Source organism: Sarcophilus harrisii, chromosome 1 (assembly GCF_902635505.1).
Source record: "Sarcophilus harrisii chromosome 1, mSarHar1.11, whole genome shotgun sequence".
Taxonomy (NCBI): domain Eukaryota; kingdom Metazoa; phylum Chordata; class Mammalia; order Dasyuromorphia; family Dasyuridae; genus Sarcophilus; species Sarcophilus harrisii.
Window position 1 is genome coordinate 253,094,450 of NC_045426.1, and position 25,782 is coordinate 253,120,231.

A 25,782-nucleotide genomic window follows, 5' to 3' on the forward strand; every position below is an offset into this window, starting at 1 on the left:
CGCCGCTCCCTCGCTTCCACTCCTCCTCCTTCCCCAGTTCGCCAATCTTGTGGCCTGGGACCCGAGAGGGCTAGCCAGTAGGAAGCTGACCCTAGAACCGGAGGGAAAGAGGAGGGAGGTGGATCTTGCGCTCCCCGGACGGGAAAGGGGACTACTTTCTCCAATCGGCGCGCAGCAAAGGCAGACGGGGGGCGGGCACATTTGACTAGGGAACCCTGGGAAGGAACCCCGGAAGTGGTCGAGTTCATTAAATGGATACTGTTCTTTCTGAAGTGGGGTCTCTGTGAGCGGCATGAAGGAGTGCAGTGGCGGCACTTGTTACCCAGAACCGTGGTCACGCGCCCCACCCTAGGTCACTCACTCTCCCATTATTCATGCCCAGAGGCATGGTTTCACCTGACCCATAGACCTAAAGCTAATCCTATCCATAAAAGATTGATTGGCAACGCGGTCAGTCCACTTAAGTGGAGGAATTAGGACCCACTTTTATCATTTTCCCTCATTTCGAGTCCAAGCTCCTTCCGGAAAGCCTCTAAATTGCCTCCATCTGCAGCCAATGGGAAAAAAAGCTAATCCTCACCCCGGACCCTATCCATTATGCACCAATTTTTCCCCTCCCTAAACGGCTGCTGCAAGGTCTAGTAGTTTGGGGCGATGATAAAAGATCTGATCCCAGAAAAGGTTTCACTCTCAACCATTTCTCAGCAAATACAATGCAGGTTTGTATAGCATCTTGCAAAGATCTGAGGGATGGGGGACAGGAGTCCCAGATGTGAGACCTCGAACATGTTGCTTATGCTCGTTTTTTTTTTTTAATGGTGCATTTGTGTGTGTGTGAATAAAGATTTGTAAAGTCAAGAGGTGCAAGTCATACGAGAAAGATTCTGAAAATAGTCACTTCATTTTTGAACTGAAAAATGGTTCTTTCCCATCCTCTGAAATAGAAACAGCAGCTAGCTATGAACACTATCAGAGAACAGAAAAAGGTAGTGTAGACTAACTATATAGGAACATTTATCTTCACTTGAAAAAGGGTTGGGTTTTTTTGTTTTGTTTTTTTTTTATTACAAGATTAATTGTAATCAGGGCTGCCTATTCTCCAACCCCGTATGTGGGCTAAGGTCCCAAGGGCAGGAGTGAGTCCATGCAAGTCCAAACCTTTTATTATCAGCCCCATCTGAATGGCTCTGTTGCCTGCATACTGGGAAGACAGACTCTGGAAACCACTTTTTGAAAGGTAAATATCCTCCAGGATTTGGAGGACTTGTTCTTCTGGTCAGGACGAAGGACCTTGCTGTGAGGTCCACTTCTGATGCCACAGGACAACTTCATGCTGTCCAGGTTTGTCACAGTAGGGTCACTCTGCTTGGGCAATGGCGTATGATAGAAGCCAGAATAGCAGGGGTCCCAGTACAAGCACTCCAAACCACACTGCAATACTAGCCAGGGCAAGCCGCCTGGCTCGATTCCCCCAGAACAATGCTTCCTCCGGTTTCCCAGCCTTACGTCGTTCCTCAGCCTGCGAAGTCAGGACCCCAGGTCAGCTTTCCTTTCTCATCCTTCATTTAATTCACTCAAAACATAAAAATTCTAAATGTATGTTTTTGAGAAATGCCTCATCTCTAGTTCCTTAACTTGTAAAACGAGCATAATTTATACTTAGCCTAATCCCTTTATAATTAGTAAAAGAAATTTAACAGCATGAAAACACTTTAGTTTTATGTGTGAAATACTACCATTAAGCGCTCCTTTGTTTTTTATCCTTTCCTAACAAATCCATGGAATTTTTTTAAAAATTGAAGTGAAACATTTAAGTGCTTACAAGAAGGCTAAGCACTCTTTTAAGTGCTGGGGATACAAATGTAGTCTGCTCTCAAAGACCTTTAAAGAACACCATAGTTTGGGATCCAGATCATAAATTGTCGTGTGTCCTGCCATCTTTCATTTCATCCTTTTATTCCACTCCTTTGACCCAACCACCTAACTCATTCCTGCCCTTTCCCCACAAATCCACATTCCCTCACCTTGACAGCAAACACAAGAGCCATGATTCCAAGACAGGAGCAGCCACAGATGATGCTAGTGACTGCAAGATATCGGAGCAAATATCTATTGCAGCCAACAGGAAGTGAGGCTCGAGGAGGATCAGTCTCTATGTTCACCAAGGTTTCCAATGCCATTTCTTCTCCCATTACCTGTAGAGGACAGTCTGTCAGGGTATATGGGATCCCAAGTCTGGATTTCAAATCCTCTTTAAGAACATCCAACTAGCACAGGCCATTTCTCAGGAATGTTGTCTGACCAGGAATTTTCTTAACAAGTTTTTGCAATGACTCATGCATAAGATGATTTACTGGTTAAATTCTTTCCCTAGGACTTCCTTTTTCTTACCTTTTTCTCCACCACCAGAAATAAACTGGTATGATAATAGCACTGTCCAAATTGATCACTGTTTTGGGGAGACTTGGTAGATAAAGAGGGATGAAGATTCCAGGAGAAACTGAGGAAAAGATGGAAAGGGAAGAGAATAGATGAGAAAGTAGTCGGAAAAAAGGCAAAGGGGGGATTAATGTGAATAAAGGGAATGAGTGTATGGGAGAATTGTGAAGTTAGGTCAGTTTAGGGATAAAGCATAGGTGACAGTTACAGTTAATGGGAAAATGAAAAGAATATTAAGAAGTCTGTGATAAAGCCAGGGGAAATAGTATTCTTACCTGGCAGTAGGTCCCCGAGTTTCAGCTCCTGGCTTCTTGGTTTTGATTTGATTTGGGTGGAAACATCTCACTGACTCAAGGGATCTGAGCCCAGGGTGGGGCATGACGCTCTATCCACCCATCCTAAGAGCTGAAGCTACAGAGGAGTGAGATGGGGCCACCTCAAAACCTGTTTGAGCAGCAAGGTGAGTCTAGAAGATGGAAAGCCTGAGGGAAGGGGATGCAAGAGGTTGAAGCTAGGCTATACCTGTCTTTTGCGAAGAGAATGACCCTTTGGCAAACCATTCCTAGGTGCACAAATTTGAGTTTGATGAATCAAGAACAATTAGATGGAAAATGAGACAATTTGAATGGATGGCATGATACTCCCAGAGGCTTGTATTAAAGAAAAATGTTATCCTTAAAGAGTTAATTGACAAAAGATTTCCTAACCACTTTAGGTCACATAACAGCCACAGATGGTTGGGGCAAGACTGAAGAAATAGATTAAGCCCAAGCCCCATCCCACCCACCAGTATCCCAGGAAATCAGAAGCTTCCTTACGCTCATGCTCATACGGAAACTAAGTTTATTATTTTTTCTTTTTTTTTCTTCTTTAAAAAAAAAAAAAAAAAAAACTCATCGCAGAGAGAAAGGAGTCCCTCCCCCTCCCCTGGGGGTAGGGACCTGTGAAAGACAGCCAGGATGGGGAATCAAGTATAGGAGAGTGGGGACAGTGGCCATCTTGCCACCCTTAACACTGCCCAGCCAAGGGATGGGGGTGGGGAGGGTAAAGAGAGCCCTGTTTCCATGACAACCAGTTCCCCCCAACACACTTTGGTAGGGGGAGGGGGGGAAGGCCCCCTATATTCCCCTGAAGGCCTCTCCCCAGACTTCAAGTAGTGGTTTAACAGTCAGGACTGGCTGTGGGGATGGAGGGGCAGAGCTGGCCAGCCAGAGCGGAGGGAGGGCTGGTCACGTCTTAGCCTTCCGACCTCTGTGGCTGAGGGAAGGGCCAACTGTATTCATAGGGGCACTGCTTCGCAGGACACGTTGGTCCCCAGGGGTGGCCACAACTGGGCGTCGGGGCAGAGGTCGGCGGCGTGGAACACCATCACTCTCTGCTTCCTCCTCGCCTGAGGCCTCAGCCTCCGATTCCTCTGTTGACACCTCAGCGCCCAAAGGGCTTCGAGGTCGTGGGTACCTCCTCTTGGCTGTGACAGGGCCACCAATGACTGGTGTCCCTGCCCGTTTTCGGGGCACCTTCTCACTCTCCAGTGGGGGGACTAGGGAGCCCGGACGCAGCCGGGTTGAGCGGGGAACTGGGAGCAGTGGTACAGGAGGTGATGTTGAATCAGTGCCACCAGTGCCACTTTCTGCTGATTCGGTATCATCCCTATTAGGGATGGCTGCCACAGATCCTTCTGCCTTCCGAACCCGGGGACCTTCTGCTTCTAAGCGGAGGCGGGCTAGACGGGTAAGAGGGCGACCCCCATCCTCATCAGAGGAGCTACCCTCACTCTCAACAGAAGGCTTCTGCTGCTGTTGTTTTCCCCCTCCACCAGCATCAAGACCCAAGGAACTGTCATGCTCAAAAGCTGGAGGCTGACTAGGTCGGGGTGATGGTGGGTTTTTTGGGGGTCGGCCCCGTTTCCGTTTGGGTGGGGAGGGTGAGACAGCTGTAGGGCAAGCAGGGACAGGAGAAGGGACAAGAGGAAGAGGAGGGGGAGGTGGCAAGGGGGGTGGCGGTGTCCGGCTCTCAGTGCCACCACCTCCCTGAGTGGGCAGGGTTCCTGGGGTAGGTGGTTCTCGTGCCTTAGGGGGCCGCCCCCGCTTTCGTTTTTCCACAGGTGATGCCACTAACTCAGCCCCATTGGCTTTGTCCTTAGGTACAGGTTGGAGCAACTCATGTAGTTCACGCCCTGCATCCCCAGGGGATCTGTTTTTGGGTGGTCGGCCACGTTTGCGCTTCATTACAGGTAAACCTAGCTGACCCTGTTCTCCATTCTCTGGGCTGTCCCCACCAGAACTGCCCAGGTCAATTCGGCGGCGAGCAGGTAAAGGCCGCCGGACTTGGGGAGGCAAAGTGGTAAGGGACACAGAATCACAAGAACCTCCCAGAGGAGGGGAAGACTCAGGCTCAGAGTTGCTCCGGGTTGAAGAGCTTCCAGGGCTGACCCCAATCTCTGAGGTCCCCATTGCTGGCGGTGTTGAAGATGGACGCTGCTGTCGTCGCCTTCGTACAAGCTCCTTTTCTTCTACCACAGTGACCAGCCTGCCAGGCAACTTTCTCAGTACCTTGGGACCTGGGGGCTGCCCAGTCCGTCCTGTCCCTTGTCCCCGGATTTCCACATCAGCACTGGTGCGACGTCTTGGGGGACGGGCTGGTGAAGGACTCTCGGGTGAAGAGGAAGCTGAAGAAGAAGCTGATGGGCCTGTAACCTCTGATGAAGCAGGAATCTCAAACTTCTCAGGGCTGGGTAATGGGACTTGAACTTCCACTGGCTGCTGAATGTCTGATGGCTCCTGGGAAAACTCTGCAGGGGCTCCACAAAATGGGGACCCAAGATCATTGTCCTCACTTAAGGTCAGGGTTAACTCTTCATCACTAGGTTGTACTGGTGTGGACTCTTCAACATGCTCTGGAGGTTCCAGCTCATGGCCATTAGAAACAGCTTCTGTCTTAGGGGTTGGGCTTGGGGCAAGTAAACTTGGGAATAGACTTTCTTCAGGTATAGGGAGCTCAGTGGTACTGGATGACAAGTCTTTTGTGGGGGGAGGAGTTGGTGGAGGGGTCTTGGGGCCAGCCACTATTGCTTCCTCATACTTAGGCTCCAATGACTGAGGGAGTGGCTCCAACTGAATTGATGGTTCTACCTCAGGTCTCAAGGTTGGTGGTAGGCTGAGGACTGGTGGAGAGGTGGAAACCGGTAGGGTACTAAGCAATGGTGGGATTGCAGGAGCTAGGGTGGAAACAGGGGCTGGAACTGAAACAAGCCGGGGCCGTGAGGTAGCCCTTGGGGCTCTCTCGTTGGCAGGACTTCGGCTATGACGAGGAGTAGAGGAGTTACTACGTGTGTGATGAGCAGGTGGGGTAGCAGTAGTATTTGCCACTGGGGTCTCAGGCCGGGCTCCACGAAGCCTTTCACTGACTCGGGTTCCTGGACGCTCAGGGGCCTTGGCTTTTTTACTACGACGATGGCTGCTTCCACTAGTCCCACAGGCTGTTTCATCTCCAGCTCCTACCCCCACCTCTTCCTCATGGGGTAGACGAAATACTTCTTCCTTAGCCTGGTCTAGGTCTTTTCGTGCAGCTTCTACTTGTTCCTGCCAGAAACAAAAATGAAGTGGCAAGAAGAGTTGAGACATGGGGTTCGATGGTATGGAAAAGGCCAGGGGGGGTAACCATTCCAAGATCTTTACACCTAGGGCAGGTACAGGTGGATACTCACTTCTGCTTGCTTCAACTCCTCACGACTCACATCTTCCAGCGATGCCTCCAAAAAGTTCATGGCATAGCGCTCAATAGGAGTTAGCTTAAAGGGAGAGATAGACAAAGAACAAAAAGAATGTGGTACTCTGTCACTATCCTTATTGTAGAAGAAGGCAGAAGGAAAGAATGAGGAATAATAAAAGCAAATGAGATGGACTGAAATGAAGACTCAGAAAACAAACTAGCAAGTCTGGATGGGGAGAAACAAAGGAAAGAAAAAGATCAAAACTTGAATTAAAGAATGGTCAAGAAGGGCAGAGTGGAAATAAGAGTAAAAAAGATGAGGAGGGCTGTAAAGACTAGGAAGATGAAGGAAGTAGAGAAAAAAAGGTGAGACTGACCTGTTCCACAAGGGCAGCAATCTCTTGTTCAGCTCGGGATACCTCTTCATCTTCAGCGCCTGGCCGGCCACTCTCTTCTCCCTCCCCAGTGGGGAAACCTTCATTCTCATTGAACTCTGCAAGCTCTGCTACCTGCTCTGCCTTGGCTTGGGTGGCTGCACGGATATCTTCTTCATCCTCTGCCCTGCATAGTGCCTAAAAAGTGGAAAGGGGGAAGGGATGTAGTTATGAAAATTGTCCTTCAAGAACCCTATGCTTCTTTCTTTTTTTTTTTTTTTTTTTTAAATCTTTCATCAAACAATATTATCCCACTCTTCAATTCCATATTCAAAAGCAAATGTTCAGGTTGACATATCTCCCTAGTCCATAACTAACTGAAACAAAACTACTTCTAGGCCAAATACTAAAGCAGCCAAATACCTCCTGGGTTCCAAAATGACCAATATAGTATTTTTAAAAAATAAGGAGTCAGAAACTTGGCCCATAGGAACCCAGCAAACTAGACCAAAATAATTGTAGAATTAATTCCTTTCTGGGCCAAGCAGAAAATGCTAGCAACACAATTCCAAGAAACTGTAGCACAAACAATTAAAAATACCAATTTTTCTTTGGATTTGAAAGGCATTATAATGAGTCAAGTTCATTAATCTCACCAAAAGACAGGGCATGGTGGCTTAAAGTAATTCACAAAGTGAATTCACAAATGTGAATATGTATTCACATACATACATAGATGTATGTAATCTACACATAACTATTAAAAGAATAGATTAGTGTCCAGAAAGCATGGAGGATACTCATCACTCTTATTTCAACATATCTAAAAATTTGTCGGAGAGAGACCCAGCTTTATGTGCTCTTGCCTCTCTCACCTGTTCCAAAATATGAGTCTGTTTATTGGCCACAGCTTCTTCCTCTTCCTCAGGGGCAGAAGGCACAGGTGGGACAGGGACAGCTGGCTCTTCCAAGGGCATGTCAAATAGCTCACGAATTGTCTGCTGTTGATGACAAAGAGGGAGAAGGACCAGAATCAACGAATAAGTCTATGAGGGTGAAGGGTCTAAAAGTAGGGAATGTGTTAGGGTTCCATCAGCTGGAGCATTCTGGTTGGGAAAAAGAAAAGAGTCTGGAATCTTGAAAGATTAATCTCTGATGCCTCTAAGGTACAAAGGGACTGTTTAGGTGTGTAGGAGGCTATTACAGCAGGAATAGAATGTCTGGATGAATACCTGTTTAAAATAGGCTGTGGTGAAGTTGCCGCCCTCTATAGCCATATCCCCCAGCATTCGCTTCTGATTGGCCTTCTTCAGAATGTTCTCCTCCACGGTCCGTTCACTGATAAGCCTGAGGATTGGGTGAGAACTATTTCCTTAACAGAACCAAGGAGGGTTAGAAGCCTGTGTAGCCAGGAATGAGGCAGCTCACAAAGTGGACTGTGGGTATGCAGGAGACAATTACCTGTAGATATGCACATCTCGGGTCTGGCCAATGCGGTGGCAGCGGTCCTGGGCCTGAGCATCCATGGTGGGGTTCCAATCGCTGTCATAGAAGATGACTGTGTCTGCTCCAGTCAAGTTCACCCCCACACCCCCACTTCGTGTTGACAGTATGAAGCAGAAGATTCGTTTGTCTGCATTGAACCGTTCCATCAAAGCCTGGGGGAAAGGGTGTAGAATCAGAATCAAGAGGTAGAGCAAGTAAGTGCCCATAAAACAAGCAGCAGGGAGGCAGGATTCTGCCTTTTCTGGGAGTCAAAGGGTCTAGGAAGGGAGGAGATGGGAGGCAGGGAATAAGGCCACAAAGACCTAAGAAATGTAAGGGGCTTTAGAGGATCACAAGGATTGGAGAGGAGACTTTGAAGATGCAAGGCACTTCAGGGCTGAAGGATGACAGGGACCCCTGGGTCACCTGTCTTTGTTCAACACGGGTAGAACCATCCAGCCGCAGGTAGAGGTGGCCATGGTAGGTAAGGAACTGCTCCAATACGTCCAACATTCGAGTCATCTGGGTGAAGATGAGCACTCGGTGTGCCCCAGCCTTGAGCCTCCTTAGCAACACTGCAAGTGTCTGCAGCTTTCCTGAGGAAACATGAGGGCAGGAGCACAGTGAGGAGTTGGGGCTGGGTACGTAAAAGACAACTATATTCTAAGACATTGTGGGTTAAATGTACAGTGGAACTCGGTCATGAATAAGGCTTTTGAGATAGTCTCCCCCCATCTCTGCCACTGTTTCTCCAAAGAGTGATTAAGAATTGTCCAGGAGTGGCAGATAGAGATTACCAGTTTCTTTTATACAAGAACTTCACTAATCTGATCCCTCCTTAAGCAATAATTTTAACCTTACCCAAAGGCCCATCAGGCAACAGGGTATAGAATATATAATGGGAATTGTCAGGAAGTTATAGACCCAAAAATTTCTCATCATGTGTTGATTTGCTGACTAAATGGTTACAAAAAAAGGCTTTTTATGTGTGTCTGAGATGTGAGGGAGAGGAAAAGGAAGAAGTTAGAGTGTAATGAGAATGATTTCTAAAAGAAAATAACATTACAAAATACATGGAGAACTGAAGGAAGTTCAGAAGGGGACAAAGACAAGCAAGGCAGTTTTGTTACTATGACATTAAATTTAGTATGCATTTTAAAAATCAACTATAAATTGCAGTTTCAGTTTGCTTTTCTTTGTTTACTGGTGTTTAAGTTAAATAATTTCAATTTTAAATTCCACAAGTACAGATCTTGGTATATATTCACTGAGAGAGCTTACATAACAAACCATTCCATTTTTTATCAACTCTATTAAAAAAGTTATTGCTTCTAAATGGGCTGAAATCTATTTTTACCAATTGATCCTTATTTCTTATCAACGCCCTTCAAATATTTAACAATAACAACCACATACCCAATTTTTTTCATTTCCAGGCTAAATGTTTCCAGTTCATTCAACTATTTTGCATATGAATGGGTTGATCATTATCTGCATGTGTTTCAGCTTTTTCTAAGTTCTTAAAACACAGCAAAATATTTCTAATGTGGTCTAATACAGCTTACAGTTGGACCACGAATTCCCTTGGTTTGTGCACTATACCTTTAAAAATTACATTAACTTTACTGAAATCCACAAAACAGTGCTGAATGATACCGAGTTCATGGGTGACTCAAAATCCTCAAATCTTTTTATATTAACTGTGATTAAGCCAGATATCCCCTCAGCTTATACATGTGTGGATGATTTGTTTAAAAGTAAAAACACAATAAGAGAGAGAAACTAGAGCTCAAAATTTTTAAAATCAAATGTAAAAAAATTGGTTTTGAATACAAGTAGAGAAAAATATTAATATTTTTTAAAAAGTAAAGACATTGTTCACTATTAAATGTCATCTTTTTTCCCCTCTTTTCAACTTTCAGAAACCTAGCATACTCATTCCATCTGTCAGCTATACCTCCCAATTTTGTGTCATTTAAAAATATGATAAGCATACCTTCTATTCAAATTTTCATTCAATTCAATATGGCCTCAAGGTATACAACTAAAGACTCTTCTACGTTGACATCATTTATTCAAAAATTTTAAGGGTTCTTTGATCACTTATGAATCAATCCAGCTATCATCCAGCTAGCTCACATTTCTTTATCCTGTCCATAATACAAGTGAAACACCTAATGGGAAATTCAGATACACCATGTCACACAGAATGCCCTACATTGCCTAGGAGGCTTTAGTAATTCTGTCAAAAAAGGAAATAGCTTCATGACTTGTTTTTAATATATTCATCCTCTTTTCATGAACTTACCACAGTCATACTGGATAAGCCGCAGATCAGGGAACTGGGTTCTCATATTGCAGACAATGCGGTGCAAGGGCCGAGCCCGGGGCCAAAGTTCACAAGCCAGGTGCTCCTTGAAGGCTGCCTGGCGTGGAGCCAGCCAAGGAGGTGGGTGGCAGGCATGCAGGGATGGGGCAGGAGCCTCCACAGGAGGCATGACAAAGATGAACCTATGGGAGAAAAGACAGGGAACTGGAGCTTCCAAAGGTCTCCTTTACCTTGCCCTCTGCAAATCATAGAACATCATCCATACAAATCATAGTACCAGCTTTTCAACCTCATATCACCGACTTTTCCCCCTCCATACACCAGTATCAAATCTTGCTAACCTCTCAATGATTTCTGCCAATTGGTCAAGACGCTGCTGGGGAAACAACACAGCCTGGTGGGCAGCTTCAGTGTAAGTCCAAAAGGCAGGATGGCTGGGGCCAGGAACAGAGGGTCCAACTGGGCTAGCGAGGGGTTGTTGCAAAGAACAGAATTCTAGCACTTCAGTCCCATACACAGGCACCAGTGCTCCATGGGCCTCACTCAGCTGAAAGAGTCGTTCTAGGCGTTCTGCCCGTTGTCGCTTCCGTTTTTCCTCCAGAGAATCCTGGGGATGCAGGAAGAGAAGCAAATGAATACTTTGAGATCTTAAGACTCTGCTGACCTTTTGTGGCAAGTACTCTTATTTTAAACAAGTAGACATTGCTAATATACTAAATAAATGTAATTTATTGTAAGAATACCAATTTCACTAGAATACAGGGGAAACCCACATAGAAGTCAAAATTATTAAGTAATAAATATTTAAAAAAAAAAAAAAAAAAAAAAAAAAGAAAAAGAAAGAAAGATGCTTCCCAAATAACAATCCCTCTTCCAGGGCATATCCTAGAAAAGAACACTTTTAAAAGGATTTCCTGCTAAGACTTAGTCCTCCAGCATATCCCTGGATGGAGTGATTATTTTCTCAGAGGATCTAACACTTCCTTCAAGCAACTGAATTCTGTACAAAAATAGCTAATCAAATCTGAAATGGGGTTTTTGCTGAGGGGAAGGATAGAGTTAATTAGTTAATTAGACACAAAACCAAGTTATAAAATCTGAGGAAATAACTTAGCCCTTTTGGAATCTTTACCCAGGTTTTAGATTGATGAAGATCTTAAGGTCATCACATTCCCATTTCTTGTCTTCAGGTAAAACTTGTTATTTAATGGGAAGGAAAGGAACAGTCCAGTCTCTCCCCTATTCAATTTCTTTTTTTGGGGGGTGGGGTTGGAGATGGGAAGCAATCAGGGTTAAGTGACTTACCCAGTCACATAGCTTGTAATTGTCTAGTGCCTGATACTGCATTTGAACTCAGATCCTCCTGAATTCAAGGCTAGTGCTTTATTCACTGCACTACCTACCTGTCCTCCCTATTCTTATCTTCCTACTTTCAACCTAACTTTCTAATTGTTATCCTTTCCAGTTCTTCCAGTGTTTAACTCAGAACATGTGACTTCTGGCAAAAGGATCTAGAGACAACAGAAATAAGAAAGGAATGGACAATGATGGGATAGGGAAAGAAAAAAAGCAAGTCAGAGACTTTTGTCAAAATAACATTCCAAGTTTCTGCCCTGTTTCTCCTGCTTTCTAGTCTAAGAGCTTGAGGGAAAAAGAAAGGGAAAAGATGGGATTATCTGACAAGTAGTAGGAAGGGACATAATAGCAAAAGGCTAGCAGTCTGCATTGCCAATGAAATGCAGGGTCCACATTAACATTGATGTGCCAATTGACAAACCCAAACCTCCCATTTATTTTCCTTTCATAATTCTTTAAGAACAGAAGAGGCAAGAGATGGTTCAGGGTAGCCTGGAAGGGGAAAGGTAATGTCAGCTTGGCAGTATTTGGAGATATGGTGACTCTAGCCAGCAGGAAAATGAGAGGTACAGAGTGAAGAGGGAGGGAGGGGAAGGGAAAGAAGTGTCTTACAGAAAAGTCCGAGTCCATCAGGGACTTTTCCATCCCAGGCTATGGATTCCATTCAATTGGAGATATATAGAAAATGAGAATTCCACAAATTTCAGCGTTCACACAATATCACACATCCTATGAGTGATCTATTATAGCCGGTTAGGCTTTAAACCATACCTCTCCTGTTTCATCATAGGGAATAACTAGACAGAACAGATATCTGTTCACTATTTCAAAAGATCTCCAGGAATGGAGCCACCAAAGATTTTCTAAAACTATTCAAATGTCTCATTGCTTTCTAAGAAGTCTGAATACCTGATGTTGATTTACATGTTCAACAAAAGAACGTTCAAAAAACGTTAGTTCTCCCTGCATTTTCCTTAAGGGGTTTAATCAAGCCACTGTCCCATTTCAAACCAGTCCTTCTTCCATGAAATCAAAAACTTACCAGATAGAAGGGAGAGCGGGGTGGTGGAGGTGGCTGGCGTCGGGGTCGGGCTCCACAGAACGAGGTAGCCGGAAGGGGAGGGCTAGGGGGGCCTGAACGAAGCATCAGAGTTTCAGGCTCATCCTTGGGAGCTGGCAGCCGAGAAACCATAGTGACTTGTGAGGAAGCTGGGCCTGAAGTTGGAGCCAGGAGGGAAGATGGTAGAGGGGCTGAAGATATTGTCTGTGCTGGGGCCAGCGTCAATGTCTGGCTTGGAGTTGGGCCCAGAGGGGGCACTGGAACTTGGGCTGGGGTCAGGTTCAGTGTCTGAGCTGGAGCCAAAGTCAGTGCGTGAGTTGGAGCTGATCCCAGTGGGGAAGCTGGAGCCAGAGACAGAGTTTGAGCTGGAGATGGACCCAAAGATGGAGTGGGAGCCAGAGAGAGTGCCTGAGCAGGACCCAATGAAGGTACTGGGGCCAGAGAAAGAGTCTGAGTAGGACCCAAGGGGGAAGTTGGAGCCAAAGCAAGTGTCTGAGCTGGAGATGGACCCAGAGAAGTTGCAGGAGCCAATGAAAGTGTCTGAGCTGGAGATGGACCCAGTGGTGTCGTGGGTGCCAATGAGAGGGTCTGAACTGGATTTGGACCCATGGGAGACACTGGAGCCAATGAGAGAGTCTGAGCTGGAGATGGACCTAGAGGGGGCACTGGACCCAGAGAGTGTGTCTGAGCAGAAGAGCTAAGGGGTGGTGCTAAAGCTGGGGCTAGGGTCAGAGTCTGGGTAGAAGGTGGGCCTACTGAAGGTGTTGGGACTATAGCTGGTACCAGAGTCTGAGTTGATGATGGAGCCAGGACTGGAGTTGGGGCTGGCACCAAGGATGGAGTTGAAGTTAAGGTAGATACTGGAGCTGATGATGGAGCCAAGACTGGAACTGGAGTTGGTGATGGAACCAGGACAGGAGCAGGACTTGGTGATGGAGCCAGGACTGGAATGGAAACTGGTGACGGAAGTGGAGATGAAGCCAGAATTGCTGTTGGTGGAACTGGCCCTGGAGTCAGTGAAGCAGTAAGAGTCTGAGGTGCTGTAGATGATGGAGTCAGGATGGGAGCCTGAGTTGAAGCTGGGGCTGATATTGTTGCAACAGAGGAAGCCAAAGCTGAAGCAGGAACCACGACTGGTGTAGGTGCTAGAGCTCCAGTCTGATTAGGACTTTGCACATTTGTAGAAGATGCCAGAGTCGGAGGATGAACTGGACCCTGGACTGGTGCAGGTGAAGGAGTTGTATTCAGACCCAGTGTCAAGGCTGGAGCTGATGAGGCAACTCCTACTGGTGATGCCTGGGCTGAAGAAGCAGGCGTAGAGACAGCAGAAGCTGGGGTTGACGCTGAAACAGGAAGCGGAGCTAAGACAGGGAGTGAAGATGAGTTAGGGTTGGAGAGTGGAGCTGAGATTGGAATAGGGAGTGAAGTGGAACCTGAAATGGGAAGGGGAGATGAGACAGGACCAGTAAGTGGAGATGAGACTGGGATGGGAAGTGGAGACAAGATAGGACTAGAGAGAGGAGATGAGCTTGAGCCAGGAAGTGAGGTTGAGACTGAAAGGGATGATGATGAGATGGGAACAGGAGCAGAGCCAGGAACCGAGGCTGTGGAGAAGAAGTAAAAGAATCAGTCCAGAAGTCTACTCTCTCACTCTGCCCCCAAACCCCTGCTATTTCTAAGTTAACATTCTAACTATTTGCTTTCCAGAAAAGAGTCATAACTCTGCTTTTACACATTATAGGTGTATCAGGCAACTCATTATAGTTAAAATTATAGAATGTTAGATAGAATTGGAAAGAATTTTTAAGATCACTTAGTTCAACCTATTTATTACACCAAGAAGAATATGGAGGCCTGAAGGGGACTTAGGACTTGCTCAAATTTACAGTTAAATAATGAAAGAACAAAAAAATAGACCCCTCAGGACTCCTGACTCCAGATTGTTCTCCTTAAAGACTCTTTGATATTCTTAATTCCCCAAATTCTGGACAAACATCTTGGAATAAGGACAGGACAGGTGTAAAACCAAGGCCACCCCAGGATCCAGGGAGATTCAGTTTAAGAGATCTAATATGCATATAATTGCTACTTGAAGGGTAGAGGAGGGACTTGGATTGTTAAGGATTTCCAGGGCAGTCCAAAATCTGACCAACTGATAGAACTGGCTTAGTGTAATGGTCACAATCACAGAAGCAGAAATGGAATCTTGGTTCAATCTTACACCATTTGTGTGTAACCCTGGGCAAACCCTTTAATATTCCTAGGACTCAGTCTCCTTTGAAACAGAGAAATAATCCTTGCCCACTTACCTCACACGATTACTGTGAAGAAAAGTATACTAATGGGCGGTGCAAATATGAATGGTTTTTTAAAAAGTAATCAGATTCAAAAAATGCATTCTTCATGATACTTTTAAACATAATATGCCCTGAATGTTCTTCCAGCCCTGAACTACTTCTGGGCTCAGCTGGATCTCAGCAAAGACCTTAAATATTCCAGGTTTTGAGACTTACCAGTTGTCTCTGGTGAAGGACTATGCAGTAGCCTGAGCAGGGGCCTGACCAGTGTAGGCAGGGGGCCACGGGCAGGGCCCAGCGTAGGAGCAGGTAGCCGGCCAGAAGGTAGTGTAGGTCGTGGGGTTAGTAATGATGGAAGTCCAGAGCTGGGAGGCCGGGGTGGAGGGGCCAGCTGGGGTGAAGGACCCAATCCATCCCTAGGGGCCTGACGCACTACAATCTTCACCACTCCCGAGCTGTTCACCATGGCTGGGGGCACTATAAGAAAAAGCCATGTTGAGAAGAAACCAGAAAATGAGTGAAAAGGACTGATGACAAGACATCTGAGCTACTGCAGGGGGAAGCAGCATTACGGGAATGCTATATGGGATGGACAAACTCAGGACTGGGAGCTGGACAGACAAAAACTTAGGGGATGCCTGGAGGGGCCAAGGCTAGCATGGGGGTGAAGATGAAGCTAAGAGCCTCACCCTGGTTGGCAGCAAGCGGGAGGCTGAGACCAGTAGGGGCAGGGGTGGTGCTGGGGGTCGAAGAAGGTAGCACAGAGACAGGGGTGGGGCCAGGGGTCGGGGCCACTGCCTGGATGAAAGCCACATGGGCGGGCTGGTTGATGATTTGGTGCTGCCCCCCTGCTGACACCAGGTGTACCACGTTCCCTGGGTTAGGTAAAGAGAGAAAGAAAGAGAAAGGAGAAAAATAGGGAGAGAAGAAGAAAAGGAAGGAGAGAAGTAGAGGAAGAAGGAGAGAGATAGGGCAAGAATGGAGAGAGATAAAGAGGGAGAAGGAAGAAAGCAAAAGAGGAAAGAGAAAGTGAGAGAGCAAGAGAGAAAGAAACGGCGGGGGCAGCTGACAACTGGGGAAGGCAGGGGTAATGGTGAAAATAAGGGGAAAAATTAGAGAAAGAGGGTATACCTCCCCATATTGAGCCTTTTTCTTCCTTTTTAAATGAAGACTTAATGAAAATCTATTACCCTCAGTGCCACCCACCCTAGGCTGCCTACCATATATGGAAGGAGACACAATGAGATTGAAATTCAAAAAGGAAGAAAAGCAGAGACAAGGAGGAAAGAAGGTAGAGGGCAGGACAGGGGGTGGGTTTTACCTACTTTGCAGCGGGCGGGGCTGCCCCACAGCAAGTTGGCGCACCTGGGCACCAGTCAAAGTCAACTTGTTGCCCTGGATCTGGAAGGTGAGGGGTTTACTGCCCCCTGTACTGGCTACTGGCCGCTGTGCTAAGGAGGCCAACTGCCCGATGCTCACCACCTCGCCAGCTGTGAGATAGCAAGAAAAAAGCTTGTTGCTTCTTGGCATTTTCTATTAGCCACATCCCCTTGCTCACCAGACACACATCTCCTCTGAGGTCCTGTATTATTTTTTGACATTCACTCAACAAAAACTCACCCTATCTTGAAAAATTCCATTCTTTCACCCTGCCTAATATTTGCCTCTTTCTAGCATTCTTAAATTCCTCTTCCTTGGGGATTGAACAAGGTTTTCCCTCTGCAGTCCTTGCCCTCAAGCTCCCCCTCTCCCTTCCTTCCCATCCCTGAGTCACACCATATTGTTCCAAGACTCACAAGGCAGGCGTGCTTGCATGTCAGGGGAGAGGATGAGGCGCTGAGGCCCAGGAGCTGGAGGAGTTGCAGCGGGGAAGGCATAGCCAGGTGGCACCGTCAAGGGTTTTAACAAACTGGATGAGCCAGGTGGAGCAGAGGGGCTCAGGCGCACTGGGGCAGGTGGAGATGGCTTCAAGGGCAAGGCCGGGGTGGGGGGCCGTGGGGTTCCGCCTAACACCCCCAGAGGGGGTGGCAGCACTGTGAACACAAAGTAGGGAACCATCAGCATCTTGTGTGGTCTAAAGGCTTAGGCTGGTCCTGTTAACCTCCGTAGTTTCTTTCACCCCAACCAAACCACTCCTTATTCCCTTTTCCTGACCATTTCCTCAAGCCTTTTTCACTCTCTACTTTCTCAGACCCAAGTAGAACTATGGAACTATCCCAGCACCTAGGATCCTTTGCAACTCACCCTGGGGGAGGGAACCACTGTTTGGCTGCAGAGGGGGTAGCAGGACTGGACCAGGAGGCCGAGATGCTGGGCTAAGTGGAGCCCCAGGGGATGAAGATGACACCAACAGTGGAGCTGGCAGCACTGGAGGGGTTGGGCCAGGAGTGATCTGGGCTGTATGCTCAGGGCCTGGAGGAGGTCGGGTTGGGGCAGGACTCAAGGGTGTCCGTGGGTTGTTCACCACAACTACTGTCCGGCCTTCTGGCTTTGGCACTGGCTGCAGCATCCTATCACAGAGTAAAACCAAAGAAAGAATAGAGAGATAAGGCAAAAAAGGGAGAAATTATACATTCAAAGGAGAAAAAAAATGGGAACAGAAATGAGGAAATTCAGACAAGACTCAGAAAAGCAGATAAAGTGAAAAAAGAAACAACAATTTTAGACCAAATTAACCCATGATTACTTTCCTACTTTTAAATTTCTCTACATCCTGTTCATACCAACATTCAGAACAATACTTTAAATATCCATTACTTATTTTTTCTCCCATATCATTCCACTAATCACTATTCATAACTACTCCATTTCCCCTCTAATTTCCCATTCACTTATTCATCATCCCTAGTACCTGTTAACCTTCATCTTTACAGGCTTGGGACGGGGAGGGGGATCTGGAGCAGTGGCCACCTCCAATAGTATCCGACGAGAGAGGCGATGCCGGGGCAGAAATGTGTCAGCCTCATAACGAGATACTCGGCCCTCTAGCCCAATCAGATCAAACCGGCCCATGTCTACCCGCTGTCATCAAAGGAGCCAAAGAAAGATAGGTCAAGTTAAAATCCAATAAAGGTGACTAGAAACTAGTGTGCAGAGATGAGGTGGGGCAGTCAGCACAGAAAGGGAGGGGAAAAATTCAAGGATCAGAAGCCAGTCACTAACTCAGAAAATTAATATTGACCTGGGGGCCATATGGTAAAGTGAATATTAATGACTAAAAAAAAAAAAAAAAAAAAAAAAAAAATCAGGGGGAAGTCACTTACTTGCAAGGGATGGATGTCTGTGGCTTGAAGCACCAGTGAAGCAGTGCTAAAGCAGATGCCAGGAGTGATGAAAGGAGAAGTCACAGGACGTGGATCAAACAAATTAGGGTGGTTGCAGACCTTACGAAGCTGCATCAGAATGTTGATGACACTCATGAAGTGACCAGTAGCAAGTGTCTCCTTGGTACTGTCAGGAAAAAAAGAGAAAAACATGGGTAAGGTTCCAGAAATTTCCTCCCACAGCTACTTGGACAAAAACTCATTACTTGGAAGTCTAGCACCTATGCTTATGACCTTGGAGAGAGACTCACGTAGCCTGTGCCATGAAGTCATCATAAAGACAGCGCTGTCGCTTTGATAGACGGCAACGAATTACATGTTCATATTTCTTGGGCATCTGCTTTTCAACATCCACCTTGACTCGGCGCAGTAAAAAAGGCCGGAGGACCTAGGGTCAGATATGCAGGAATTAGGAATGTAAAAACTATTATGGGCAAAACCTAGAAACTACTCTACACCAAAAGGCTCATTTTGGCCAAGTTCCACCTAAGATCATTGTGCCTTCTCCGTGTTACAGCCCATACCCTCTTGCCAAAATAAGGGAGGGAAACTGCTTCTAGTTAGTAACTGTCTTCCTGTTTTTAGATGCCTTCTGGTTATGTTCCCAACCCTTGATAATCTTAAATCTCCTCAGTACCTTGAAATATTACTTAACAGAAATATTACTAACAGAAATGTTAATTATATAAGGAGTATTAGACATCATCTTATTAAACTCCTTCATTTTATGAAATAAATTGAGGCCCAAACAATTCAGATGACTTGTCTGAGTTAGTACTAAGTGGCACATTGGGTCTTCTATCAAGTTCAGATCAAACTTTTTTATTACATTTCATTCTACCTCTAGTAATGATTCTTACATTAATCCAAAGCTATGCTAATTTTCTTTTAAATTTTATTGTTTTGTTTGTATGCAACATAAACCTCCCAACAAATCTTTAAAATAATCCTCCTCACAAAGAAAGCTTGGTCCCTGAGAAAGTTGGCCCATTTATAACACAAAAAGAAATGTACCCTTTAATTTTTGTCAGTATGGTATAAATATTGACTGTTCTTCTGAGCAAAGCACTGTAGTCTTCCCACATTGACTATGTTTTAATTTACTCTTCTTTCCTCTTACCTTATGAAGCCGTTTGACTAATCCCTCATTGTATTCCTGACTGCCTTCAATCATGCCAGTCAAGGGATTAGAAAACCATTCTTTGAATTCTCGGTGGGACTGGAAGACATGGGGCATCAAGAAGTGCATCAGGGACCACAATTCCATAAGGCTATTCTGCAGTGGTGTCCCTGTCAAGAGCAGACGGCGCTGGCTACAGGAAAACACAAAACAAAGAACAAAAGGATCATGGGTCATGGTAAGACCTTGGAGGTTCAGCCTATTTTCCTGGGACTTTCTCTCAGAATTCAGGTAGATGATTAGGCTATTTTTTGTCAGATCTTGAGACTTTCCCTATATTTTCCCATCGTTCACCTGTTGAAGTTAAGTAAAGACTGCCACCGCTGAGACTTGAAGTTTTTGATATTTTGTGCCTCATCTAAGATGAGGTATCGCCAGTTCTTTCGGCGGAAGGCCTGGTGGTCCTGCAGCACCAGCTTGTAAGATGTGATACAAACGTGGAAGGCATTGGGCTTAGTCCAGCCCTATGAGACCAGAAAAGAAAAAAAGAAAAATTAAAAAAAAAAAAAGGAGTGAGAAATGAATACAGAATAAGAGAGTAAAAGAATGGGAAAAGAATAGAGAAAAGGCCATCTAAGGATCAAGGATGGATTAGAAGAAAAAGTTTTTTGATATGAGAACGGGGGGGGGGGGGGGGGGGGGGGAAGAGATCAATAGAAGGAAGAGGGCAAGAAGAGGCCTTCAAGGGAACCAGAATCAATAGAGATCAGAGGTGATCAAATAAAGAGTGGCAAAAGTCTTAACCTGCCGCTTGAGCTTCCTTTCTTTTTGAGCTCCATAGTAAGTGAGGATTTTAAAGCTGGGGCACCATCGTTTTAGTTCCATTTCCCAGTTCAACATCACACTGGTGGGGACAATGATCAAATGAGGACCCCAGTTACCTATATGACAATAAGGAGAGAAGATTAGAGGTGAGTCAATGAAGTTTAAAAGTCCATTCCAGACTTCCCCAATGAAGCCCTCAGTCAAGCCTGTTGCCTTTTTTGCCCAAAATCCTGTTAGATAACACAATTTCCCAGTTTCTATCCTCCTTTCCAGATATGTTACATAGCAATTAGTCTTGGTTTCAAGCACCAGATATCAACCCCCAGGAGTCTTGCGATTTCCATTTCTCGGTCAGATGGATAACCAGGTTTCTGATTAAATAGTCTGAATAGTCATTATCCACGTTCAAATTTTTCATTTCCCAACCCTAACCTTTCCCACCAAATGACTTAAGAACTGTTCATAAGGAAGTTATGTGGGGCCTGAAGGGAACAAAATCCCCAGATGTAGAGTCTTTCTAGGGTTACCCTTTTCACAGGCCAGGTGAGCCAGCAGGGAGATAGTTTGGATAGTCTTCCCCAGACCCATCTCATCAGCAAGGATGCCATTGAGCTTCTTCTCATACATAGTAACTAGCCAGTCCAGCCCAATATGCTGGTATTCACGCAACTGGCCCCGAAGCAGAAGTGGGATTGGCGTCTTCACCTGGTACAGAAGGAAAAGAGAGAAGGGATAACTATGGAAAATGGCTAGAACAAATGTTTTGAGTAGAAATAAATGCAAGCTGTGACTAAGACAAAGACAGGCATAGATGAGTGAGGATAAAGATGGGATTAGTGGGTACCTGGGTGGTGGCCAGGGTGTAGCCCTTGGGTTGGAGGCTCTCAGCAGCAGCAGCAATATCAGTTATCTCCTTCTTAGGGCCAAGTGATGGAGGAGGCCCTGGGGCGACAGGGCCACTGTCTCCCTTGACTTCACTCCTTTCTTCATCCTGGGCCAGAAGATATTCTACTCCAAAGTCATCATCTTCCTCCTCCTCTTCCTCATCTGCTCGGTTTCTAGGCTGGGCGTCCTCAGATTGCTCAGACACTTCTGACTCTGATTCCTCTGAGTCTGAATTCTCACTTGCCTCTTCTTCCTCTGAAACATTCTCCTCTTCCTCCTCCATTGCTTCCTCAGCTGATTCTGCATAGATAGGGACAGGGATCAGAGCTCCCCACACATAATCTCCAATTACAACTGGTCCTTTCCCATTTCTAAATCTAGGATTCCTCAATCCCCACATACCAGACTGACTGCTACTATCCTCATGGGGATGCTCTTCTTCTTCCTGATCTTGTTCAGATTCAGAGCTTGTACCATCATCTTCATCTTCCTCATCTTCACTACTCCCTGAGCCTGGGAATGAAGCATCTGAAGCATAGGCTCCGGCATACTGCTGCAGCAACTCTTCCATTGAAAGCTCTCCTAAGGGACATACTGGGATCAGCTTTCTATCTCCTCTCCCAACATCCCTGTTGTCTCAGCCTATTTTGCCCCACAAATGTACAGTCATTGATTTAGACTGGACACAGAGGGAGAGCTGAAGGGTTTGTTTTCAGCACCAGCTACCAAATCCTTGCCCCACAGCTGGGGTGGACCTGTGAAAGTGCTATATTGCCAGAAGTAATCTTTTCAATTTCAACATCTTGTTACCAGTTCCCTCACCTTCACGGGCCAATTCACTGAGCTCCGTGGCATGGTCTACCTCCCCTGCCAGTTGTTCTTCAGCAGCTATTGTATCTTCTTCATCCTCCGCTAGGGAAGAAAGCAAACAAAATCAAAGATGGAGAGAAGTTATATACACTCCCTAAGGTGGAAAAAAAGATGATTTGAAAGACTAACCTTCATCCTCATCAGCTCTGAATTCCTCATCCTCCTCATCTGGATGCCACAACTGTTTGTTTCGCTGTGTGACAGGTACTGGGTGCTTTCTCTAAGGAAAAAATGTAGAGAGTGAAAAAGTAAGTGTAGAAGCATAGGAAATAGGTACTATTGGCTTACCCACCACAGAATGACCCCTAATCCTACTGTGTCCCAAGTCACTGTTGCCACAGGCATGACCAGGGCAAAAGAGTAATCAAGGGATTTTATTTTTAGCACCAGCTACCAAGTCTTAGCCCCATTGCCTAGAGGCAGACCTGTGGAAGTGCTGAACCTTAGAAGACCACTCCATGCTAACACCAAAATACCTTCAATGCAGGTCCTAACTTTCTCCAAATCAGATAGCAGAATCGGAATCACAGATTTCCAGTTGGAATGAAATTCTAGTGGGCATCTACTCCAACTCATATCAGAAAATAAATTCTAAAATATACCTTTGAATAACTAGTGAGTGAATAGCTCCACTTTTTTCTGAGGCTAACTACTGGGAAGCTGCTTATTATATGAAATCTAAATTGCTTTTTCAACTTTTATCAAATGGCCTGAAGACTACAAAGAAAAACTACTTCTTCCATTCAATAGCTCTTCAAATAATTAAGCTACCATATCCTTTTTTTCTATTCTCCAGGATAAACACCTCAATTTTCTCCAACCTCACAGGAATCAATTTTTTATGAATTTGAGGCTCTTTTCCATCCTGGCAGTTCTTCTCTTACTTTACATTACACTAATAGCACTCCTAAAATAGGGAACCCAGGATTCAATTTAATATTCTCGATATGGTCTAATTAACCAAGACAAGAGTACTGCAGAATTATTCCACTACAACAAAATAGACAAGTTGGTACCAGATTCCACTGGTCAAGTACCAATGATCACTCATAGATCACATTTTTAGGCTGATTGGAAGTCTCTAATCCTTTCTTTTGTGTGTGTGTGTGTGTGTGTGTGTGTGTGAGCTTTTCTTTTTTTTTTTTTTTAATTATAGCTTTTTATATACAAAGAATATGCATGGTTAATTTTTCAGCATTGACCCTTGCAAAAACTTCTGTTTCAACTTTTCCTCTCCTTCCCTCCATCTCCTCCCCTACAAGGGAGGTAGTCCTATTCATGTTAAATATGTTAGATACAATATACGTAAATATATATCTATACAGTTATCTTGTTGCACAATTAAGATCAGATGTACAAAAAGGGTAAAAATAACCTGAGAAGAAAAACAAAAATGCAAGTAAACAATAACAGAAAGAGTGGAAATGTTATGTTGTGGTCCATATTCATTTCCCAGTGTTCTTTCTGTGGATGTAGCTGGTTCTGTTCATTACAGATCAATTGGAACGGATTTGGATCCTCTTATAGTTGAAGATAGCCACATCAGAACTCATCATCATATAGTACTGTTGTTGAAGTATATAATGATCTCCTGGTTCTGCTCATTTCACTCAGCATCAGTTCATGTAAGTCTCTCCAGGCCTTTCTGTATTCACCTGATGGTCATTTCTTACAGAACAATAATATTCCATAGCATTCATGTACCACAATTTATTCAGCCATTCTCCAATTGATGAGCATCCACTCAGTTTCCAGATTCCTGCCACTACGAAAAAGGCTGCCACAAACATTTTTGCACATACTGGTCTCTTTCCCTTCTTTAATATCTCTGTGGGATATAAGCCCAGTGGTAACACTGCTGGGTCAAAGGGTATGCCCAATTTGATAACTTTTTGAGCATAGTTCCAAATTGCTCTCCAGAATGGTTGGATCCATTCACAACTCCACCAACAATGCATCAATGTCCCAGTTTTCCCGCATCCCCTCCAACATTAATCATTATCTTTTCCTGTCATTTTTGCCAATCTGACAGGTGTGTAGTGGTGCCTCAGAGTTGTCTTAATTTGCATTTCTCTGATCAATAATGACTTGGAGCATTTTTTCATATGGCTAGAAACAGTTTCAATTTCTTCATTTGAAAATTGTCAGTTCATATCCTTTGAACATTTATCAATTGGAGAATGGCTTGACTCTAATCCTTTCCAAACCAATAGCAGACCTAAAATTCATCCATCTTCTCCACCCTGCCCTTTTTCTTGTACCTTTGGACCTGGGTGAGATTCCTCTTCTTCACCATCCTCCTCTAGGACCTCTTGGGAGTCACCATCACTTGAAGAAGGGACCTGACTGGGACTGGATGGTGCAACCAATAGCTGGGGTGGCAAAGAACGTAGTAGTTCTTCCAAGGGCAATTCTCCCTCACGACGAAGCAATTCAATCTCACGTCTCTGAGTCTCTGCATCATTGCCTTCTTGCTGTTCCTCTACCTCAATTGTTTCTTCATCATCTTCTTCTTCTTCTTGTGGCTGAAAGTCCCCATCTAGAACATAAAAAACAAGCTCAGAACTATAAGTTAAGTCAAGTCACAGGTTTGGGCTGTTCTGAAGAACATAAGTAAACTGATTCAAGATTACTCACCTTCATCATCAAGCTGGAGGAGGACAGGAGGTGGAGGACTAGAAGCAGCTGAACCAGTGTGAGAAGAACCAAGGCCAGGGGAAGAGCCAGCTTTGCTTGGAGTTGGGGCAAGGGGCTGATTGAGGCTCTGGCTCAGCAAATCAGAATACTTCTCTGTTTGGCCCACAATAAAGTCAAGTTGAAGGTCTAGGGCTTTTTTTCGCTTTTCCTCTAGTCTAGATTGCTGTTTGAACTGTACCACCTATGAAAATCAGGGAAGAAATCTAGGTCAGAATTACTATATAATATGATCTCTCAAGATGGAGCCTGTGTTCCTTCTACAAGCTGTCTACTTTTTGCCTGTCACTTAGTACCAGCAGGACCCATGTGCATTACCAAAATGAAATGTTATTTCTGATGTTAAGGTGGCTCTTCTTGCCAAGGCCAACCTTTCTATATGTGGTTTTGATCTGACAGTTCTGATTCCAGCCTAGTCCTCAGCCAGCATCCAAGGAAGCAATTCCTATAGAGAAGGGTTCAGTTATTCCCACCAACTGAAATCTAACTGCTACACAAAAGACAAGCAAACCACCCTATCTGAAGCATTGGGACACCCTGGGGGAGAGGTAGGAGGCAGCATGTTTTAGGCAAATCAGACCATCACTATCTGGCTAGCAATTGCCCCTTAAACCTGATGGAGACAAATGGGAATCCTGAATCCAAGAACCTTGCAATGGTATCTTCCAGAGGCCTTGGTATCTTAGAAACCATAGTCATCATCCTAACCCAGGGGTCCTCAAACTTTTTAAATAGGGGGCCAGTTCACTGTCCCTCAGACTGTTGGAGGGCTGGACTATAGTAAAAACAAAACTTTGTGTTGTGGGCCTGTAAATAAAGAAACTTCATATCCCTGGGTGAGGGGGAAAATTGTCCTCAGCTGCCGCATCTGGCCCGCGGCTGTAGTTTGAGGACCCCTGTCCTAGCCTATGGAAATGTGGTCTGCTAACTGCTCCTGCAAGTATTATACCCACAACTACTAAAAACCCAGAAAGGAAAGTTCTTGGCACTATCAAATAGTTTAATACCAGAAAC

The 25,782-nt window shown here is 45.1% G+C and overlaps 2 protein-coding genes across 6 annotated transcripts in view; both read right to left on the reverse strand.

The window, feature by feature from the left end:
- Nucleotides 1-266: 266 nt before the first annotated feature.
- TMEM265 (transmembrane protein 265) lies at nucleotides 267-3,182 on the reverse strand. Its single transcript, XM_012542883.3, has 4 exons — nucleotides 2,715-3,182; nucleotides 2,392-2,500; nucleotides 2,025-2,195; nucleotides 267-1,519 (listed from the first exon to the last, which is right to left on the reverse strand). Exons 1-4 carry the CDS (start codon nucleotides 2,816-2,818, stop codon nucleotides 1,358-1,360), a joined length of 546 nt encoding a protein of 181 aa, XP_012398337.2. The 5' UTR covers nucleotides 2,819-3,182; the 3' UTR covers nucleotides 267-1,357.
- Nucleotides 3,183-3,319: 137 nt separating this feature from the next.
- Nucleotides 3,320-25,782, reverse strand: part of SRCAP (Snf2 related CREBBP activator protein) — a 30,435-nt gene continuing 7,972 nt past the window's right edge. For 4 of the 5 annotated variants that reach the window (XM_031940044.1, XM_031940024.1, XM_031940029.1 and 1 more), the window contains exons 7-34: nucleotides 24,712-24,952; nucleotides 24,336-24,613; nucleotides 22,204-22,294; nucleotides 22,027-22,116; nucleotides 21,607-21,786; nucleotides 21,164-21,504; nucleotides 20,847-21,024; nucleotides 20,299-20,435; nucleotides 19,849-20,018; nucleotides 19,495-19,687; nucleotides 18,626-18,762; nucleotides 18,315-18,501; nucleotides 17,903-18,072; nucleotides 17,296-17,561; nucleotides 16,848-17,084; nucleotides 16,377-16,541; nucleotides 15,741-15,926; nucleotides 15,268-15,528; nucleotides 12,737-14,358; nucleotides 10,680-10,945; nucleotides 10,318-10,520; nucleotides 8,436-8,605; nucleotides 7,986-8,182; nucleotides 7,757-7,871; nucleotides 7,400-7,525; nucleotides 6,528-6,722; nucleotides 6,146-6,229; nucleotides 3,320-6,020 (exon numbers count right to left, since the gene is read on the reverse strand). In XM_031940044.1, coding sequence (XP_031795904.1) covers nucleotides 3,669-6,020; nucleotides 6,146-6,229; nucleotides 6,528-6,722; nucleotides 7,400-7,525; nucleotides 7,757-7,871; nucleotides 7,986-8,182; nucleotides 8,436-8,605; nucleotides 10,318-10,520; nucleotides 10,680-10,945; nucleotides 12,737-14,358; nucleotides 15,268-15,528; nucleotides 15,741-15,926; nucleotides 16,377-16,541; nucleotides 16,848-17,084; nucleotides 17,296-17,561; nucleotides 17,903-18,072; nucleotides 18,315-18,501; nucleotides 18,626-18,762; nucleotides 19,495-19,687; nucleotides 19,849-20,018; nucleotides 20,299-20,435; nucleotides 20,847-21,024; nucleotides 21,164-21,504; nucleotides 21,607-21,786; nucleotides 22,027-22,116; nucleotides 22,204-22,294; nucleotides 24,336-24,613; nucleotides 24,712-24,952 — 8,838 coding nt within the window. In that variant the 3' untranslated portion in view covers nucleotides 3,320-3,668. The remainder of the gene's footprint in view (nucleotides 6,021-6,145; nucleotides 6,230-6,527; nucleotides 6,723-7,399; nucleotides 7,526-7,756; nucleotides 7,872-7,985; nucleotides 8,183-8,435; nucleotides 8,606-10,317; nucleotides 10,521-10,679; nucleotides 10,946-12,736; nucleotides 14,359-15,267; nucleotides 15,529-15,740; nucleotides 15,927-16,376; nucleotides 16,542-16,847; nucleotides 17,085-17,295; nucleotides 17,562-17,902; nucleotides 18,073-18,314; nucleotides 18,502-18,625; nucleotides 18,763-19,494; nucleotides 19,688-19,848; nucleotides 20,019-20,298; nucleotides 20,436-20,846; nucleotides 21,025-21,163; nucleotides 21,505-21,606; nucleotides 21,787-22,026; nucleotides 22,117-22,203; nucleotides 22,295-24,335; nucleotides 24,614-24,711; nucleotides 24,953-25,782) is intronic. The other variant, XM_031940053.1, reaches the window with a different exon arrangement.